At 42.4% G+C, this 21,440-nt stretch overlaps 1 protein-coding gene across 3 annotated transcripts in view; it reads right to left on the bottom strand.

The window, feature by feature from the left end:
- Positions 1-21,440, bottom strand: part of PAK3 (p21 (RAC1) activated kinase 3) — a 37,517-nt gene that overhangs the window by 10,131 nt on the left and 5,946 nt on the right. Inside the window, exons 2-10 of one of the 3 annotated variants that reach the window (XM_009649369.2) lie at positions 20,686-20,786; positions 18,270-18,289; positions 18,205-18,220; positions 15,742-15,895; positions 14,004-14,041; positions 11,289-11,420; positions 10,174-10,336; positions 5,685-5,748; positions 1,855-1,903 (exon numbers count right to left, since the gene is read on the bottom strand). In XM_009649369.2, the coding sequence (XP_009647664.1) occupies positions 1,855-1,903; positions 5,685-5,748; positions 10,174-10,336; positions 11,289-11,420; positions 14,004-14,041; positions 15,742-15,895; positions 18,205-18,220; positions 18,270-18,289; positions 20,686-20,786 (737 nt within the window). Of the gene's footprint in view, positions 1-1,854; positions 1,904-5,684; positions 5,749-10,173; positions 10,337-11,288; positions 11,421-14,003; positions 14,042-15,741; positions 15,896-17,026; positions 17,072-18,204; positions 18,221-18,269; positions 18,290-20,685; positions 20,787-21,440 lie in introns of all 3 variants that reach the window. The other 2 variants (XM_009649368.2, XM_009649370.2) reach the window with 2 other exon arrangements.

The raw sequence follows: 21,440 nt of genomic DNA, 5'->3' as shown, positions 1-21,440 counted from the left end.
ATCACTTTTGCTCTGAACCATTGCAGCCATCCTGGCTCTGCCTCATCCTGGCTCCTCTGCCCAGCCCCATCTTCCCCCTGGCAGCCTTGAGCTTTTTGTCCTGGCCTCCGTGCTGAGCCTGCTCCTGCCAGCCCCGTCCCTCTGGCTCAGCTCCAGCCAAGGACTCCTACAAATGCGTCTTTCGCAGCAGTCCCAGAAGAGCCCTCCTGCCCGGCACACACCTTGTGGGGAGATGCGACCCTGTGGCTATTTAAAGTCTGCCTCTGGTTAACCCTCCGTACACAGTTTGGCCAGCCTCCCCATCTAGTCCTGCTCTTGACATGGCACAAAAGAGACCACCCCACTGCTCTCATTCCTGGTTTTCTAGACAGATTTTTAGGCCGGGTTTGTATACATTCAAAAACTCAGGGTTGGAAAAGGAAATGAATGTTAAGATGCCACTTTAAATCAGCCACTACAGGGACACTGTCAGAGTTAGCACTGCTTTCCTCCAAGATGTGTTTCTCACCCCCCTGGCCCTCACCTCCCTGCGACCAGTTCATGGGCTGTAATGGGCTGTCACCGACACCGGACCCCAACACGACTGTACTGTTTAGGAGAGATCTTTGCTCTTGATAATTGCCTTCTCATTCGTCAGTGTGTGCGTGTCAACCAGCTTCAGTATGACTAAAACATAAAATTGTGTCCTAAACAGGATCTCTCCTTAATTAGGTCTTGCATTATACATTGAAGATGAAACACATGATGGAAAAAATGCTAAGTAGTATTACTGTCTGAACCTGTGATTAAGATAAATTGGGACTGAATGACGGCAGCCTCCATCAGTTAGTCGATGCATTAATTAATACATCTAGTAATTAAGACAGAGCTAGTGTGTCCTTCTCCAAAAGATACTGCTTCCCTCCTTGCATTCTTTCTGCTAGTTAGTAAGGACAAAGTATGTCCAAAATTACACGGTGTAATGAAGCTATTTGCTCCTCACAGCAATAGGGGAACCTGTGACCACCCCTAGGGTTCTCCTGGAGCCTCTCAGTGTGTCAGATCTTTAGATTTTATGATTTGTCTTGCTAACCAATCTATGGCCAGGTCCACAGGCAGGTTTTATGCTGTAAATGTACAGAGTTAAATTGTATATATAGACCAACATTCTCTGTAATAGCACAACTTCATGCACACTGGGGAACAGAGGTGCAACAATTTCGAAAGCAATACAATCACTCTGGCAATAAAAATTATGTAGCTTTTATCAGGCCCAAAAGCTTGATGGGATTTCTTTACAGATTTCTCTCCATTAAAATACCCATTCAAGAATGATGTAACAAGGTACCAGGCTGGGACCAACAATACTGTGGAGAGCATTGACTTGTTCTGAAGACAGAGTAAGTGAAAATATAATTCTCTTACAATTGGCCTTAGAAGCTATGGGTGAAGCATCAGCCCCAGCACAGAGAGCACCAAGGCTCTCACTGATTCCAGGGGGACCAGGACCTCCCCCCAGGAATTCAAAGGCACCTTTTCAGGCATTAATCAACACCTCAGTGTAATGGTTGCTGGGAAGTGGATGGCCACAGTAAGCGTTCAGTTACTGAGGCACAGAACCGCATCGCCCTTAAAGAGCTCTCATTGAAAAGCTGAAGATGGCAGATGAACCATTTTGCCAGCAGACACTAGTCCGTGCTTAGGAGGAACTGCCTTAGCAGAAGATGTATTTTGCAGGCTGACACTAGTGTGCCCTTCAGAGGAACAGCCTTTGCAGTAAAGATCTACTGGCAACCCAAAAGCCTCATCCACAGTTCACACGAGAGGGGAAAGCACTGAATACCTGCAAAATCTGCTGGGGTTGTCAACGCTTACCTCTTGTCCTGTGGCGATGTCGATTGCTGTATAAACAGTTCCTGATGCCCTAGAAACAAAACAGCAGAGAAGAAATGAGAAGCAGTTTAGTAGCTATGAGCGAAAGCAAGCCCAGATAGATCTCTTCTGCCTGGAGTGTTTATAAAACGCCTTTGTTCATTCACTCCTTCAGCCAGCAACGCACAGCGCAGCAGCCCACCAGCCCTCTGCCATGCAGGGTATCCAAGATAAAACTTAGGTCCAACATGAAGAAAAAGGGCTGGTGCAAATCTCAAATGTACATGCTATATTATTTTAGTTCAAACTTAAGGGGGGAGGGGTGTCTACAAAACCGGGAAAATTTTTTTTTTTTTTTTTTTTTCCCCATTTTCTGTAGTTTTGCTTGGTTGGTTTTTTGTAGGGGTTTTTGGTTTTGGTTTGTTTTTTTTTTCTTTCTTTCTTTTTCCCAGGGAATGTAACACACAATCTAGTTGTGCCTTCTCAGACCTCTTATTTGAATCTATCTGCAAAATTCAGGCAACACCATGCAGTCATTCTGAGAACCCTGAATACGTGTGACAGCCATTTGAGGAAAGGATCTAGATACAGCTTTCTCCAGCACGCACGGAAACGATTCTCCAGCTATCCTGCGAGGTCACAGCTAGAGCAGGTTAAGGCATATATATTGTTTCACACGCAAATGGAGAACTACTCAAAACAGAGGATCCTTAAACAGCTGCTTTGTGTGTCAAGAGCCATCAGCAGCTGCTTCCATTAGGTGCACCAGGCACATGAAGGGCTCTTCATGGTGTCTCTATTTTGCTTCTGCGGCAGACATAGGTTGTGTTGTAGAGCCACCACAAATAAATGGCATGCTCACCTGCAGACCAGACAGCGTGGGGGTTTGTTGGCCATCTGCCTCTCCTCAGAAGAGGTTCTTCCCTTGTAATGATGTGAAGGGCCAGAAAGGCCACGATCAAAGGAAATCCCTTTGGGTTTAAAAGCAACCGTAGGCTTGTAAACCGTAACGGGGCTTCCTTCTGAGCTAAGCCACAGGTTTACACTGCCATCATTTAAGAAGCCCATGTGGGGCAGTGGGGCAAGGGAGAGCCAGGGTGGCAATTCTGAGAAGCAGGAACACGCAACCTGCAAGTGTCCCAATGATTGAAAAATGCCACAATCAGGTTGCTCGTTTTTACATGATCCCCCCGGCTTCTTTGTTTACCTGCAGGCTGAAATATTTCTGAAGCATTTTAATTCAACAGGCACCAGGTCTGTGTTGAGAACAATGTTCTCATTGGGCACGCTATGTATTCTTTTAATATAAATGCAAATGCATTTTCCTATGACTAATTGTCGAGATTAATCCAATTTGTTTTCATAAAAAGCCAACACCATTTATTCAGACTTGCTAACACTGTGCTGTACCTCCTGAGCAAAGTCCTGTCAGGATTTATTTAAAAACAGCTATTTAAATTAGGATGCTTTCGCTATGCTCCAGGCCATCTGTGAGGAGTTTAGATAAAGGTGAGTAATTTAAGTAAAGCTGTGAATTAATTGCAAGGGCTCTGCGATTCTGCATTACGAACTTTTACTTCTAAGCAGCCATAATTTCTGATCTGTATCTAACTTTTAAACGCTTCTGTAATATCTTGGTTTTAATGCAGTTAGGCAAGCACCACAATTAGATCCGTGTCACTGTGATGCAGTGCAGTACAAGTTAAAAAAACCAACCTGAACCCAGGCTGCTCATGGCTCCATAGTAATTCGTCTTTTTAGAAAGAGCTAACACTGCTTGAGCAAACACAGCCTCTTTATCAAGCGCTGGTTAACTAAGTTTCCTCTGGTGTCAGCAGCATTTTCAGTCCTCAGCTGGAGACTGATGACAAACCAGAGACTGGGAGCTGAAGGCGATCTGCTCTTCAGCACAGGCCTGCTGACTACTGTTCACCGCAAAGTGGCTTTAAAACCATCACACTCTTTATTAACTTACCAGTTGTATGAAGCCATGAAGTGCTACGTGCCGGTCAAGTTGCTTTTCCTTATGTAAGAAGTTTCCCTCTACCTGCAGTTCTCTGAGCAGCCACGTCTCTTGCTGCCTTGCAGCGCTCTCATTAGCGGCTACTAAAAACCCACTTGCTTCCAACACTGCTATTGCCTTTGGCATAACTGTACCCAACTCATTGCAAAGGCAGGCGGCTCAGGAACTGGCACCTGCATCAACTACGCACACCAGCACCATCCGAGGCTGTGCATCTCAGCCCAGCCCTGCTGCAGACAGACACGCTAACTCCAGCCATGCAGCAGTCCAGCTCCTCCTGATCATCCTGTTTGATTACCTTTGTGATGATTTTTTTTTCTTTAGGATCTTTCCCCATCACTGTAATTGACCTGTGGCATTACAGTCATGAGTTGGTTACGGCAGCACACTCACTCCTCTGTAAGAAGGGCATGCAATCTTCAGGTTGTACTAAAAGCTGGAGGAAATCAATTTAGGTACCCTTTTAGGCCAGATATTAGCCACTTGTCTTTCCACCAGTTGTTGAGGCACCTTTGTACAAGCTCACTCCTAGGACTGTCAAAATAAAAAGATTGTGAGGGTGATGGTCATATTCTCACGGTGACAGCAGTAATCTGCTTCACACGCATGTTTATTCTCTCACTTCTTCAGCTGACACTTATCTTTTGAGAGGCTGGCACAGCTCTAAGCATCCACTGACATTTTACAAATGACACTAAGAACCGAAGCTTCGGGTAGAAAGCAAGCTGGAATCTGAGAAAGGGCTTTTATACAATGAATGGAGCAGAAACACCTTCCCACAAGTGCCCTACCAAACAAGATATGATAAACCAGAGAAAGAGCATGAGTGTGTCTGGCTTTCTGCAGTATACATCAGTTCTAGGTCAGCAACGTGCTACCCTGAGTTCAAACCTCATAAACAGTTAAGGCAGAAAAATATCTCCTGATGTCTGTGAGCAGCTCCTGCCATACACTAACAGCAGTGTGATCCTGGTGTTACACAAATGGCACTAGCCCTCCTGGGATTACAACACAGCCAAGGAAACTCTGACCAAGCAGGGAGCCTGTCCGTATTTAAAATGCAAGTCAGATACCTAATTTTTAAGTTATTTCTTTTGTTCTTGCCTCCTCACATAGGAAATATTTCAAATCAATCCTATTTACAGTAAGCAAAGTTGGGTTTCAAAAGGGAATAGCTTGGCTGATTATTTTCAGTAAACTCCTAAAACCTGCAGGATCCACGAGTGCTCTGCCATCAGGCAGGTGATGCATTTTCTCATCACATACTTTGTGCATCGACACTGCTTCTTACTGAATTTTCACTACCACTGCAAGAAAAGAGAGCTTATTATTTAATCTCTGGTTTCAGTTTCTAAACTATGTGGTTATAATCCTGACCACTGAATATTTTTTTTAAGCAAAATATTTCAAAGAAATGTTACTGAGAACTGTTATTTATCTGCCAACTATCAGGTGGTAAGTTGCCCTTTTAGGCAATGAAGTTTCTTCTCCTTTCTTTAGCATGGCCATGTTATTTTGAAACATAGAAAAATGATTTCTCCTAAGAAAATGAGCAAACAGGTGCCACACACTTGAGGGACAGTAGATCTTCCAGGTCCTGCTCCCTGCTGAGGACAAGACATTGCCAGCATCAAGTTATCTTTGATGACGCCTTCTGACCACAGTTACAAATTCTGATCAGTAAGGAGAGACAGGATAATCTAATCCAGTGTCCGAACATGTTTGGAGCTTGCCTGAATTTCACACTTGATATTGCACTAGCAAAATACCTGGGCCATGTTTTTGCATAAGAAACTGTAATTGGACTTACCCTTGGCCAATTTTTTCAAATCGAGTGTATTTCTTCTTAGGATCTCCCACACTCACAATGCTCCCTGAAAGAAACAAAATTAAAGGTGCTCACTTAAAAATGGAGATACCACCTTTCAGCAGATCAGAAACGCAGCCCCACTGTCTGGGGTTGTGAGCCACTTGTAGTCAGCTGGGTAAGAACAACAACAACGCAGGCAGCTCCGCAGCACAGATGGCCTCCCTCCATGAAGACTGATCTTCTACAGGCCTTTGGAGAGTCACCTTGACAGGAAACTAAGAACATGAAGAAACATTCACAGGAGACAGATACCAGAAAATAACACGTACCAGTGCAAGTGTTTGTTGTCTGTAAACATTAATGAGAGCTAGACAACAGAGCCTTCAGTTTCTTAGGAATAAATACTCTGTGTTATTCAACAGAAGGCTTAATACTTCCGAAGATTAAATGCATGTTGGGTTCTGGAAGCAACTTTTATGAGCAGGTGCCATTTTCAGAACAGGAAGAATATTGCAAAGTGTTTCCAGGAGGGGATCTTCTCAACCTTTCAGCAGTTTGCCAAAAGAATGCCTTTAAGTTTTTGAAGAACAGCATCTCACGTTATAATCAATATTTATGGGGCTTTAAGAACTATGACCGTCGTAATTTATTACCAGGCTAAGTTCTTGAAGAAGACCTTGCTTGTGCCATTTTAGGAACCACACTGCTTGTCTTCAACCTGACTCAGATCAGTAACTAGCATTTGACTCGCGCTCTCAACACTGCACACATGCTGATCTTCACAAATAAGCCCAGCCGTGATGGCTAACAAGAACAGCAATGTTCCTCGGGCGCTAGTGTTACACAGACAGCTGCACAAATGAGATGCTGGGACTCTGATGAGCAGAGGCGATGCAGTACAGAAGCCAGGCCAGACGGGGTGCTGCCGCCTCCCGGCAGCCCGGCGCTGCAGCAGCGGGAAGGCAAGGCCAGCCTGTCCGGCACCGAGCGTGGGACACTGCTGGTCCATCAGCCATTGTGGAGCTCATGGGCCACTGAAAATTAAAATTAAAGCACTGCTTGATGGCTTCTTGCCCACTCAGGGGTGTAGACAGTCTGAACAGGAAGGAAAGAAAGCAGTGATTAGCATACTGTGTTCGTGTCGAATGAAAGAGCCAAAAATCTGATAAACTCCAATAAATCTGAAGGAATAATTAAAAAAAAAATACTGTTTTTTCTGGTCCGTTGGTTTCTTAGATAAAATACAAATAATGCAGCCTAAAGTAATGGCTCAATGCAAATGACTTCTAAAGATTTAACTTGGAATGTACATCACTGAAATAATTCAAGAAGGTTAGTTCAGGAGGAAAGACTTCCACTGTTTTGCAGCGTATTTTGTTCGACTGATCTGGCACCGTTCCTGTATCACAAATATACACACATACTTATTTGTTCACCTGTGTGTCCAGAACAAAACTAGGTGACGCACCACTCACTATAAGTAGTGACAAACACCTCTCCCCCCTGGCCAGGCCATTTCTCTGGAGCAGAGGGCTTTAGCATCCAAATGGGCATCTGACTGGATGCCTAGCCAGGAATCCTGCCCGCCAGCAAGGCAAGAAGATGGGGCATCAACACCATCTGGTACGCTCCCTGCTAAAACAATTTTGCTGACCTTGGCAAGATCGCTAATGGGAGCTGCAGGAGAAGAGGTTTCCTTTGCCCTGCAGTACTCGCTCCCCTCGCCCGGCCCTCCAGGAACGCCAGCCAGTGCCTGCTGCTTCTCTATAGGGGGTCTCCCCTGTAAAATAACTCTTCAGTCAAGAAGACTATGACCAGAGGACTCTGGGACTCCCTGTAACTGACTGGAAGAAGGGATGTGAGATGAGAAACCATCCCCTTCTGCTCACACTGCTGAGCTTAACCATGCCCCAGGCAGGGATCCCCACGAGACTCCGCAGCACTAAACCAAACACTGCTGTAATCCTGTGCTGGGCTGGACAACCCAAAAAACACCCTGTTGTCCGTGTCTGGCAAGGTGCTGTTTCCAGCAAGTTCATGGAACAGCGTAGCTATCAGAACAGATATCAGAAGTTCATGGAAGTTCACGTTAGAAAAGAATGAAGAAAAAGACTGCAGAACAAATATTTTGAAAAAGAATTTTCCAAGTTTGCCACCGATTTTGCAGTTCAGATTTCTGGTGGTTTTCCTCAAAACTTGAGTAGCTGCTTTCACTAGTTAGTTCTTTGTGGCTGGTTTCATGTGCCTAAGCCAATGCACATCAAATATGACAGCACTAAAATCCACAAATTGACTGGTACATGGCTCCTACCATGGACAAAAGATAAACATATCAGCTACACTGATGTTTTTAAGCACCTTCCGTTATCAAGTCCTAAATTAAGCGGATAAGAAAGCAGAATTGGGCCACTTCTGTTTTATAGTTACAGTGGAACATATTCATGATTTCATTATAGACAGAATTTTGTTTGATCTTATCTCAATATTACAGGCTTTACTCCCTAGTAAAACTTGTCATGAAAGTGACTCTAAAAAAACCCAAGTTATTTCAAGCAGAAAAGAATTATGAAAGCAATTTAAGATAAAAGAGGGCAAGGGACATCTTCCCAAAAGTAGCATAAAATTAACTGTGGGGGAAGTAGGCAAGGTGGAGAAGTCATACGAGTTAAAACAAAACAAAACAGAAAAAAACAACCACCACACATGCTTAAACATAATTCGCCCAGGACTACAACAAAAAAGCATCACCCCCGTTCTCAGACAGCTTCATGAAAGCACAAAAAGGTCTTCATTGTCCACATCACAGTTTGCCCAAGGCAGACCTTGCTCGCTTGGTATCAAATTCATAAGAAAGAAAAAGCAAGAAAGCATGTAACATTTCAAAGATATAACCCACAATAACTCAAGGGCTCAGTCCTAATCTGGCATACACAGAAGCTTGAATAAGCAAAACGCATGCTTATGTTCAGGTATGCAGGGCACCTGCAGATCTCATGGTGGAAGCCTGACTCAAACATTTAGCCTCTGTTGAAGAAGCTCTAATTCCTCCCTTTATAAGCTGACATACCTGCAGGGAACTATCTGCTCTGAAATGTATTTCATTGTGCCCTCAGCTAAAGTTACTGAACTTAACCCTTGGAGACTCCCTAATGGCCCTGAGATTCAGTTCTTTATAGTCCCGTCAACCTGCTAAGGGTGCAGAAAACTCTACGCAAGCAGCTAAGGAAGGCTTCAGCCTCTGCAGTCACACCAACCACCAGTGACAGGGCAAGTCTGAACCAGCATTGATGACCACTGTGAAGAAGCCACAGCCAGACTGCACCCCTTTACAAGCAGTTGCCCCCATTAAAGACAGAACATTATTGGCTCTAGGATCAAACACTAGGAGGTGTAGATCAATCCACTTTTTGTCCTAACAGTTACTGGTAGACATGGAGTAAACCGCGCTATGTTATGAACCCAACAATTTACTATCTGAGAACATAGCACTGGCAGCTATTACATGCAAGAAGCAGATTAAATTGGTTGTACTGCAGAATCACAAAGGGCTTGATGTGCTTTCCTAGAGTATGATCTGCGCAGGGTTTGGGGCCAATGGTTAGGATTCTAATAGTATTAACTGGCTGGGAATTAGCTATGACAAAGTGCCATGTATCTGAGGAATATACAGTGGATGTGCTGGAGGCTGGCTCATGAGAAATGCTTGCAGTGCAGTTTTACTTGATCACACCACATAGATGTGTGTCTGATACATCTTTATAAGCATAAAGCTAAGAAATAAGGATTGTTGTATTTTTTTTTCTTTTTGGGCGCACTGAAAACACCTCTTCTTCTCTATCTGTGGTGTCAACTGATGTTCTTTCAAAGGAGTTCTGACAAAAACATAGAATTCTTATAAAAACAAACTCTGCTATATTAGTAGAAGCAGCAGTAGTAACAACAATCATAAAAACACCACCAGTAGAATATCTAGGGCAGGAGAGCTCCTTGAGGCTGAAGGAATCAGCTTAGTGCTGTAGTTGTCTACTGGCTAAAAAAAATAAAAAACTGAAAAAAAAAAAAACCCCAAGCCAACCCAAACAGCAAAACCCCAACAGATTTCTGCAGAGTACTTTGGCCCTGATGACCAGTAAGAAGTCAGGACTCTAAAGAGAATTTAGGAACCCAAATATTCTGTTCAATTTGGCCACCAGCACGCAGGAGTTCACTAGGTCATTCACTAGGTCACAGCCTTCTGCTCAAGCAGAAACAATCTCTGCTTTTGCCTTTAGCGTAGAAGGAAGCTCAGGCAAATCCAACCCAGCCATAGCTGCCCTCAGAGGCAGATGGAATACCCAGAGCGCTCTCTCGCCTCCTCTAAGCACAGTAACACTTTGTGTAGGGAGTTCTAAGTGACTCTGTGACACTGAGGGTGAACATTTGGTACGTATAGTCCTGAAACATGCATACAGTACACTGCTTTATCAGACAAGAAATACAGAATACGTACTCAGTTTCTCTAGGATCTCCTCATCTGTCATCTTGGATTTTTTTCGCTGCCTGTCTGTGTTTCTGTACAAAGTGTTTGTGTTTGAGTTTTCAGGCTGGGGAGTGGTGGCTTCTTTAGCTGGTGCTGGTGCAGCGGCAGGTTCAATTACAGAGCGTGTGTAGATCTGTGACAAGAAATTATTTTGTGTCAGAAAGGTGGCTTGCAGAGATACCCCTGAGTTCACATTTCAAATGCAAACCCTTAGGGAGATGCTGCCTGCCACATCCAGGGCTCTTAAAATGTTTGGTTTTGCTGGCCACTCCTCAAACTGAACAGGCAGAATGAAAAGCTAGTTTTATACAAGTTCATGGCCAATTTCATTTTCAATTTTCACTGATTTTCTGAAAGATGACTGAAACAATGAATTTATTGTGTTGCAAGGATACAGAAATAGATCTGTCCAGGGCCCTAGAGCCTTGTTCCTTGATGCTCGTGTGTTTTCGTGGGTAACAAAATGACTCTTCAGTTGGTACGTAAGCGTCTGAATAGAAGCAGGGAGCATTTCCCTTTTCTGATCATAACTGTTGAACTGACTTCTCATCAGTACTTCAAGCTTTAGGGAGTGGCCACTAGGAACTGCGTTCCAGTCCTTCGAGACTTACCTTCTCTTTACAATGCATAGCTGCATAGCATTCTTCTCACCAAACTTTGGTCATGTAAAAGTTACGCATGTAGTGTAAGCTTTCATTTAGCTACTCTGTGGAGAGGAACAGGTACCTCCAGGGGACAGTTCCTCCTATGGATCCTGCAAGGGTGCGAACTGCATCTGATGACCGCTCTCTCCTCTGATGACAGAGAGCCTACACAGATATTTTGGACAAAGTTTTACACTTTTCACTTTTTTCACTTTTGCATTGGTAGCATTAAAAGACACTCTTTATCTTATAAGTTAAATCCAGAGACCCTGTCAGAATCACCGGAAACTCATGACTAAATGACAAAGTTCAAAACAAATTTTCCTGGTGTCAGTGGCTTGGGCAAAGCACTATGTCATGGTAGGACTCCAGTGCTGTCTGATGAGAAGCATGCAGCTCTGAATCACACCAAATACAGTGCTAACCAAAGCTGGGGCTTACTGATTTTGTATGTTCAGGCCGTGGTGCAATAACAGGTGGAGGTTCATTGTCATCTTCCTCTTCTTCATCATCTTCATCCTCTTCTTCGGAAACAGAGGGAGCTAGCGGGGGTTCTGATGCTGTTTTTGTGCTCTGTGAACAGACAGTACCATGAGTGACAGTCACCATTTTGACACCTGGGAGGTTTCATAATTACACACAACTTTAGTCTGCTTAAACATCAGAAGCCAATCTAGACACGCCTACAGTCCTACAGGCCTCAGTTCTAAGTTACACACAGTACGCTACAATTTAAAGGTTACAAATTACCATGCTGTTTTGTTAGTCCGTCTTGATGTTGTTCATTTTTGCTAAAAACAACTAGATCATTCCCATGTTTAGTCAAAGTCTAATTTCACAAAATGTAATGCTCGAGTATCACTAGAAATCACATCTAGTTGCTGGTTAATTGCTTTGGCATTGTGTCTGCAGAAATGGTAACAGTTAATTAAGCTAACAGGTGTCCAACCAGCTAGGTTAATTAACACACTTCAAAATGCAAAGCCTCTTTCATCATCTTGCTGGGAATTTGGTTGTGGAGAGAAAGGCTATTTGTTTCTTTACTATTTTACCTGTGGGGTAACCATATTGCCTGTTTCCACAGCGCTGAATTTCCCTGTTTAGTAGCTCCTTTTTCAGCACCATCCTCCTCTTTACCGAATCATAAGTTAACACACGTTGATCTTTCCACTGTTTGCCTATTTCTTACAGCAATAGTAACCCAGAGCAAACGGAGCCCTCTCAGCAGCAAGGTGCACCCTGCCGACCTGCCCGGGGCTGCCAGGCAGGCATCCCGACCGCTCACCCAGGCTCCCATTACCGGCAGCAGAGAGTAAAAGCTGCTGCCAGGGTGCAGTCGACCTTCAGGCAGACTCCAAATACGGGGCAGGTAAGGGAAGTCTGGCTGATCAGTTGTCTACATGCAAACGGAAGCCTACAGCACAGGTATTTAACGTTAGGTGAGCTGACGCTCCCCCAACAGTCCCAGCTGCTACTCAGAGGCAGGGGGGTTGTATCACCTTGTCATAAATTTGCTGGTGAAACAACAAAACCTGAAAAAGGTGCCTTGTTAAGTGTTTACCAACTGCTCTAAAAGCTGGCTACAGCAGGCCACTTAGAGAATTGAAGCTAATCAAAGGCACCATTATATTCACATCTCGTTTGCGCGATCTTTAAAATGGCATCAATTTGGTCCAGTACAAATACCAGTAAGGGACGGCCCACAGGAATCAGGAAGACCTAATCTTCACGCCTGTGTTTTACTGAATAGATGACCGTGTCGCTGCCTTAAGTCAGCCTGTCATACCAATACACACACAGAGTGCTGTATTTACTGAGAGACTCAACTCCATCACCCAACTTCTAAAGGTAAATGGGTGAAACAGGCTACTAATCTGGCCAAAGCAGGGAATGATAGGTCAGACCTTCTAAACACCAGTTTAAGGGCCAGCTCTGTCAAGCAAGAGGTGCCCTAATGGGAAGGTGAATGTTACTCTGTCATACATTAGATCAGTGTCTAGCTTTCCATGCATCATCAGCACTCTGCTTACATGGGGATAGATGATGATTAAGGGAAAAATAAAGAAGGGAATAATCACATTTCTGTTATGTCAAATTCTTACAACTGTTTTTTCCACTGAGCTCCACACTTGGCCTGACAGTACTCAGTTGCGCAGCTAGAACACATACAATGCCATATTATTTAATGCCAGACTCCCATTAAAACATTAAATGAAATTAAAATCATTCCAGTGACTGCTCGATCCTGTCAAAGTGTTGTTTTCACTGTTCTGTAACATTCAACCAGCATCCTCTGAGTTGGTCACTTTTGAAAGCTGACATCTTGACTGTCTCACCGCTGTCTATGTCTGCCAGAACAAAATACCACAGCATCTGCCCACGCGTCCACACCACTGGAAAAGCTATTGGGAAGCTTACTGTGCTCTGGTGAACCCCAAACTTCCCTCTAAAAGTGTGTTTTGTTAAAGATAATGAAAGTGGCACCAGTTGAATATCCACACTTCAGATTTTCAAAGATGATTTTCATTTCATTATACACCCTCTGCTGTATAATCACAAACTTAAAATTAAGTTGCTTAACACTTGAAAATAAAGGCCAAATCTCCATTCAGTCATTTGCTATTTAATGCACTAATATTAACACTAATAAATCTGGTCAATATTAATGTGGATGTCATGACTATATCTCTGGGATTGCTATGGCAATCCAGGATTAATTAGAGTAGATGATTATTTAAAACTTTCTTTCAATGGTTCCAGTGAGTTACATATCAATTATAACCTTATTTATATTCAGCTACATATCCAGCTGTACTAAGGATAAATCATAAAATTTAATAGAAATGGATTCTGAGTTGTTAAACCTAAATTAAAATGGGCTAATTAGACAGTACTGCATGTTGTTGCGAATTATATATTCCACCATGGTTAAGAACAGCAAGCAATCTTCTGTTTGCAAAACCAGACTTTCATCTGTTTAAAAGTTCTTAGACAGAAAATTAGAAAAGAGCCAGTGGTCCCTTTTCTGCTGCTGCAAAGACACTAAAATGTACCTTCTTTCAGCCTACAAGGCTGGCGCTCTATCACAAAAGGCAAAGCTCACAGCTTGCTCCACAATTCTTAAATGCTACGAAAGTAGGTTACTTTCACACTCACCGAAGGATGGGCTTCTATGTATCCATGGGCGCTTTTATCTGCAATGTGCAAGGGAAAATTAAGCAGTTGCTATTATAAAACTGCCTGTTGTGGGGAATCCCACAGAACAAGTCAATCCAAATAAATAGCGTTTTTCTTTCACAATATACCTCCAGTAGCAACAGTTATTTTACGTAACAAGCAAGATAACAGGACAATATACTAGGTAATTCTTTTTTGACAGTTTCTTTGTCTGGTTTTTTGCCCTGTTTTGCCAGTAAATAAAACAAATAGAAACTTGGTCAAGAAAATGCAAATTGTTCTTTAACAGTCAATGCTTCTGTTTCTGCCCAAGAGCTAAAGCAGTTTTTTTCTTCTTTTTTTTTTTTTTTAAATAAATTGCAGGCATTGATTCTCTTTAGCTTGCCAGAAATGTTTCCCTGTAAAAGCTTCCCCAAAATCCCCCATAGCCACGGCAGTTCTATTCTGATATAGCACAGTAACAGCTCCTGAGTTCAGGAGCATACACTAACTGGTTTGAATTTTGCATCTCATCACAAAAGTAACTTGATTTTAGCAAGCATTAAGTGTCAAGTTAGACAGTCAAATCTTTTAATTATGGAATTTGGAATTTAGAAGAAAAAAATGCTTTCCCTCAAGAGAAGAGAAATGTTAGTAAATCCTGGAGATAATGGCATAGTTTTTAGAAGGACTTCTGAGAAGCTCTCCCAGTCTGCATTTTGGAAGTTGTATTGGTTGAACCAGCAAATTGAGGAAATTACAGACTGCACTGCCTTTTTTTTTTAAATTACATATGCTGTCCACACCCTGTTGGATAGAGATACCCCCCTATTAGCTGAAGCTGTTGACATGAGCTTTACCAAAGTAATGGTATCTTAATGGTATTTTTGTTTAAAAATCAACTCAGTTATTAAGGAATAGCAAAAGAACACATCGATACAACAGCCAGATATGCTGCACCCAGCAAAAACCTCCGCTTACTTGCTAGATGTGTCACCAGTCGGAGTTTGTCTAGCAAAAAAAAGAAGTAATAGGCCAAAACCAAAAAAAAGCAAACTGCAGCGCAGGCTTGCTCTCTCATTTTTGCAGTGCTACGCTACAATTTTGCAGACTGTACACAACCAAGGGAAAAAATGACACCCCCATCATATTTGCAGGCTTTTGGATGGTAATGCCTAAACCACGAGGATGTTCCTGGAATGAGCATTCTGCGGAGATTGCTCTGAACACTGACGCCTTCCTTCTCATCCTCTGTGGCAACATCCCTTTTACATCACAATAGCAGCCGTTCCACGTTTGTTCCTGAACTTATGCATAGCTACCTAACCTTCTCACAGCCAATGCAAAAAAATCCTGGAAAATTCTCCTCTATCACAAAACCCCCTCATAGTCCGTAAGCTATTCTTCAAAGGATCCAAGAGTAACTCACAAAATGCACAAAACAAGCACATCCCCCTACTCCAATCTGAACACTGTGAAGGAACAGGGATGCAAAGAAACAGAAGTAAACATGACCTTTGGCCACTAATGCTTCTGACTAAAACTGGTGATGATTGTTCCATCTAGTATCTTACTTAGTTATAAAAACAAGCAACAAAGAAAAGTCACAGTATCAATGACATTTAGGTGACAAAAAGAAATACAATCCATTTCAGGAGTATTCCACAAAGCAGAGTTTTTTAAGGTTGCTCCTTGACCACTTGAATATTGAATTTCCATCAGCGAGATGTTGGCTTACCTCCTGACGTAAAGCTCATATATTTCTGGTTGTTAACTGTTTCTTTGGAATCATAAAATTTGAGAACATCTAGAACAGCTTGTGGGTTCTTCTTCTGCTCCAGTTTTGTTATGTTGGAGGTCTGTAGTAGCCTGGCCCACTGCTCTGGAATGCCCTATAGATGTCAAGTGGAAAGAATGCGGATTTAGAACATTTAACAGCCGCAGTCTCACAGATCTTTACCAAGATCCCATGCTACCTGTAAGATTACTTTCAGAAATTTTGATTGACCTTATAATTAAAATCAGTAGCTTATACATTAGATTAGATGAAATCATTCTCTTCTCTATCAAAAGAGAGAGCTAAAACCAGGATCCAACTTTAAAAAGAAAAGAAAGTTATGACTGTGATAGGAAAAAAAGTGCATGAAACTCATCTTTAAATCAACTCTGCTCTTCCATGGAATAATGATTTAAGACTTAGCTTGTTTTCCTGGTGATTCAGTGCAGACATAACAAGACTATTCTATATTTGTGGACAACACAGTGTATTTTAGGAGCTTTACACTGGATTTTTAATGCATAATAATGCAAACACATTTTGCTGAAATGATCACGGCTGTCTGATTAAAAGGTAAACCCCACCCTGATAAAATGAATTTTCAGTATACCAGGGACCACTGCAGGGTTAAGAATCTGTATTTAAATTCTCCAAATCGTAACACTGAGTTGTACCACTTCTGCGAAGGCTGTCGCTTTTTCAACCTCCTGTAGCTCTGTAGGTTCTCCACTGTAAATATACAGAAACCAGGGACTCAGAGAACAGGCTGAGGGTGCCAAAGCCTTGCATGAATTCTCAGACTTCTGATGAGTGAGGGTGGCATTTGAAAATTGATCCAGTGGCTGAAAGCCGCAGTTCTGCATTGAAATTATATTGATGAAAAATTGCTTTAAATATCCAGTATAATTTCCTAAATTTGAAAGCCTGTAATTTTCCCCATTTACCGCACAGCCAACATCTACCAGCGAATTGTACGGCTTACTGAATGAAAAGCTACACCTGAAGTACATTTAAACTTAGCCTTGGTGCCACCCCAATCTAGGTAAACACTTTAATATTGCTTCTTCCTAAGAAGTTCTCCACAAAACAATGTGTGACATGGGCCTCCAAAGTTTAGGATTAATGAAAAAAAAAGTGGGATAAGCCAAGCAACAAATCTACTGCACACACATCAACCTGCTGCTGCAGTGCTATGACATCTCAAAGAAGCATTTTGATGCAAGATTCTTTTGGGCCTGTGACGCACCTCTGGGAGCTTCCCTGTGCACATCTGTGAGCCATAGAGATCTGGCTGTAATGGACGTAAATAAAGAAAGAAAAGAAAGTTAAAACAGAATGTGGGACAACTTAGAAGGTGGTAGGAGGAAACCAATGGGCCAAAATGGGGAAGTCCCATCTAAAATGGGAATTACGAGGCAGATATCAAATAGATTAGGTGGTGGACAGGCTACAGGAAGGCAGGCTTAGGGAAACCGAAAAATCACAACTGTTCCAAAGTTTGGAAGCATCATTTCCCCCTCCTCTCTTTTTTAAACCAGTTTTTCTCTCCCTCATAAAAGTACATTACTGAGGATTAACAGCAAGTGACTGGAAAAATTACCTGCGATTTCATTTTTTAGTTAAAAAAGAAACATAATAGAGAAAGATCTGGGCTTTTGCTGTTGGTCCAGTTTTGAAAGCCAGGTTCACATTTTTGAATGGCTCTACACAAGTTTTTTTCCAATGATTCTCCAGCCCCAAGATCACAATTGGCCAGTGCACGAGTCAACAAATGCAGTGGAGAAAGCAGCTGGTCAAACTTGGATTTTACACTGGGAGGTTGTGCATTGTCGTAACACAAACAATCTGTGCGCGTCAGACTGAAAATCAGGACAATTCTAAAGAAATGCTTGACAGGATTAATAATGTGCAACTTCTTTGGATCTATAGCCACAACTTTCTCCCACTTGCTAATGTCATAATCATGAAACTTTAAAAGTTTGGCGGGTGACCACATTTTGTTCTAGATTGGGGATCAGGAAACTGTTTCAAAAAAATGCATGCCATACAAAACGCACTCCCCAAAGCCCTGCAAACCACACTTCCTCCTCCATTCAGAAAATGCAACTGTTTTTTCAAAATAAATCAACATAAAAGCTCTAGCAGCATGCTCCCGCCCAACAGTTTCCAACCAATTTTATTTTGAGCTTTAAAAGCCCTACTTCTTAGCAAATGTGGTTGCTCCAAGCACAGTGAAATGGAGATACAACATACGTTCATGAGCAACAACACAACTTGGTGCTCAAGCCTGAAAGCCGAAACTCAGGAGCCCATGCAACTTCGATTTGAGATGCAACTAACAGCAATCAGGTAATGCAGCTGGGGGGGTGACTGTTTGGTGTCAGAAAATGGCCCAATGCATTGCACATAACCAGTAGAGCAGACGCTATTGGCATGACAACTCTAATAATTTGAAACAAAAACCCCATATATCTGCACGTTTATTGGACATTCCCATGGCACTTCCAAACTTTTGAAAGAGACAGACAGTGTGATCACTAGACAGTGGGAATATTTTGACATGATATGGCTAGTGGAGGTCCCTTCGGCAGGACATACTTACCACAGGACTACCCAGCTGATACACGGGTTGTACCCAGGTTGGGACAAATCAAACATGCCTGATGCAATGTGTAACGTAGTACTGGCCTCTGGGATTAGTTGGAAGCTGATAGCTAGCTCTTAATGGTGCAAAAATCCCCTTGCTTTGACTGCCATTTTACTCCACTAAGGACTGCAGGGTTAAGTCTTGTGCTGGCAAGGTGCATGGAGGAAGTCACCTCTCCCTTCAGTTTGTTCTGAGTTGGTTTGAGCCTTCTCAAACAGCAGCGCTGCACTTCCACACTTTAGGAATAAGTATTATTGTAGAAATACTGTGGGATTGTAAAACAGCAGCCACCTACTGTCCACTGTTTTGAAAAGGAAAAAGATATTAAAACGAAATTGTGCTACAGCAATAAAGCTGGACGTATTCAGCCATGCACAATCGCTTTGTTCTATAAAAGGCCAGGACCTGTGCAGGTGGCATCTGACGCCCCAAAACAACAACAACAAAAAAACCCCTCTGATGCTAGAGACTGTTTTGACACACTGCATGATCATAGTAACATTCAAACTGATCCAAACCGTGATCTCTGAAGTACTTATAGAGAGTGCTTGTGCTTAGAACTGAAGTGTGTTAACCTTGACGTCCCTCCTTTTTGTTCCAGCTGGCAGGGACGTGAAACTAACTGGGATCCTCACCACCAGTCTACGGGAGAACACGATTATGACCCATCGCGTTTGCATAGAGCCAGAAGGAAAAATTCTGAAGCACAGGGTAGAAATAAAGGCAGAAGGGCTGAAAGGAAGAACAAATATAGAATAAAAACAGCTGAACATTCAGCGGGAAGATCAGTGGAACAATGAAGGAAGGAAAGAAAAGATAGACGGGAAGAAGGGATGCAAACACAAAAGAGAAAAAACAAAAGCAGAAAGTAGATAATAAATAATATGATACTAAGATAAAGAGAATGGCACTGAAGATTAACCTGAACGATGAAGTGGCTACAGGGAGAGACGGGGGGGGAGGGGGAAGAGGAAAGCCAGGATAGATAGCAGGCAAAACACACTCTTAAGAGCTTTATGCTAGGTTTCTGATCAAAAATGGCCACATCTGGGCTTTTTAAATGAGTATTTAATCAAGTCCTACGGTTTGGCACAGAATAAATTTTGAAGTAAGATTCTGTAAGAGGCATCTATTTTAAAAAGGCCGATTAACCAGTCCACATATTCTAAATGTAGCTGTATTTCCTAATTACTAAAGATTTCATTATTCCTTTAAAGACATGCTGTCATTAATGTGGTTTTTTTCCTTCTGTTGTTATTTTATTATTACTATTGCTACTGTAGCATACAGAAAGTTTCCAGCTTTCCGAAATGTTTTTGAGAAACAAAAGTAGCAATCAAAGTAAAAAATGATGAGGGAATCACACTTAGGGCTCAGACTCTGAAAACTAACCATCCTTTGTCCAGGCAAATGATTTGTCCCATCCTGTTTGGTGTATGCAGCCAGTCAGCACTATCACAAATTTACAATTTGACGCACAGTGATAACACAGTCTGACCACTCAGCTCACAGGGTGCTACTGATGGTACGGAGAGTTGCTAATGCTTCCCCTCACCTCCACGGTTCAACCAGACGTAAGCTTACTGCCGTCCTAGGTTTAAGGTCTAATGGTTTCAGCACCTAACTAGTAGTCTGAAAGAAAATACTTTGAAGCCCCCTGCAGACTTCAAGGAGCTTCTATCAGACTAATTTTTCCCAACACTTCATACACTTTGTTGTGGCATAAGTAGAAAAAGCTGACTGCTATTCTATTAATACATAAAGGCTAGAAACTTGTCTGATCACCTAGTCTATGGACATATTTTGAAGGACATTAAATTAAAATGAATGGATTTCCACAATGCTGCCGTTTTCTGGGCGTCTCCAAGGGCTGTCTGCAGAGCAGCTGAACTTTGCACTGTGGGGCTGATTGTCTATAGCAAGACATACACTATGCACACGTGTGGGGGTTTTTATGTGGGTTTTTTATGCTTTTCCAAAGACACTGAACAACCAAGCCCTGTAGCAGCTTGTGGGACTGATAAAAGCATACTCCTACATTCTTCCTAGTTTTCATTTTCCACAGACACTCTGCTGACAATCCTTGGAGAAAAAAAAAAAAGCAGCCTGAATCAGAAGTAAAAGACTCCAAAATCCTAACCCAACAAATAAAAATCTTCAGCCTGGCTGCTGTCATCTGACATTTCTGGCAACAGGAGGCTATTTTACCATCAAGAAACTAGAAGCTCTGGTAAGCACGCAATACAGCGGTTACTTACTGTGAATTCTCCAGTGACGGCATCAAATCCCACATGAATGGTATGTTCAAAGTCTGAAGGAAGAGAGATCTCAGGACGTTCCTTCTCTTTCTTCTTGTTGGCTAGAGGCAAAACATTAACACACACTTATTTTTTGCACAGCTCTTCATTCAAAAATTTTCACTATCAAATGTGCTCAAAATAGTATTTTAAAAGTGGAAAACAAATCAATTAATATCCATCTTACTTGACAAATAGCTAATACAACACCAACTGTCAACCCCTCTTTGGGAAGGCCAGAAGGTGTTATTTCATTTTCTTTTTCTTCCAAACAGTGTCACAGCTACCAAAGCAAGCTATTCACAAAGTAGCCTTCTTAGGCTGTCTCTAACCAGTATGATTTCTATTATCAGTTCTTTTTTTCATCAAGTTTTCACATCTAGCACCTAACTCCTGTGGGACTTTGCTCTGTGGGTTCCTGCAGAAGCAAAGCACCCAGGACACGCGTGTGCATGCCTGTTCACATGCGTGTCTTTCCTCCAACATGCTTTGAACCTGTTGTCAAACTCAGCCAAACCAGAGAGGGAAGGTTTTTTTAAGATAACCAGGTTCCTACCAGCTCTGTGAAAACAGGCAACTCAGGAGAAGACAAAGATTCTGTTCCTGCCTCCTCGCCAAGCAAAAGGCTGAAGCAGTGGCTCTGTATTAGAAACCACAGATTCTGCCCAGCAACAAGATCCCATAAATGCCATTGGAAAAGCTCCATCTGAGCTCTC

Source organism: Egretta garzetta, unplaced genomic scaffold (assembly GCF_000687185.1).
Source record: "Egretta garzetta isolate BGI_Z169 unplaced genomic scaffold, ASM68718v1 scaffold412, whole genome shotgun sequence".
NCBI lineage: Eukaryota > Metazoa > Chordata > Aves > Pelecaniformes > Ardeidae > Egretta > Egretta garzetta.
The sequence above is the reverse complement of the archived record's forward strand: the minus strand, read 5'-3'. Positions and strand labels throughout refer to the sequence as shown.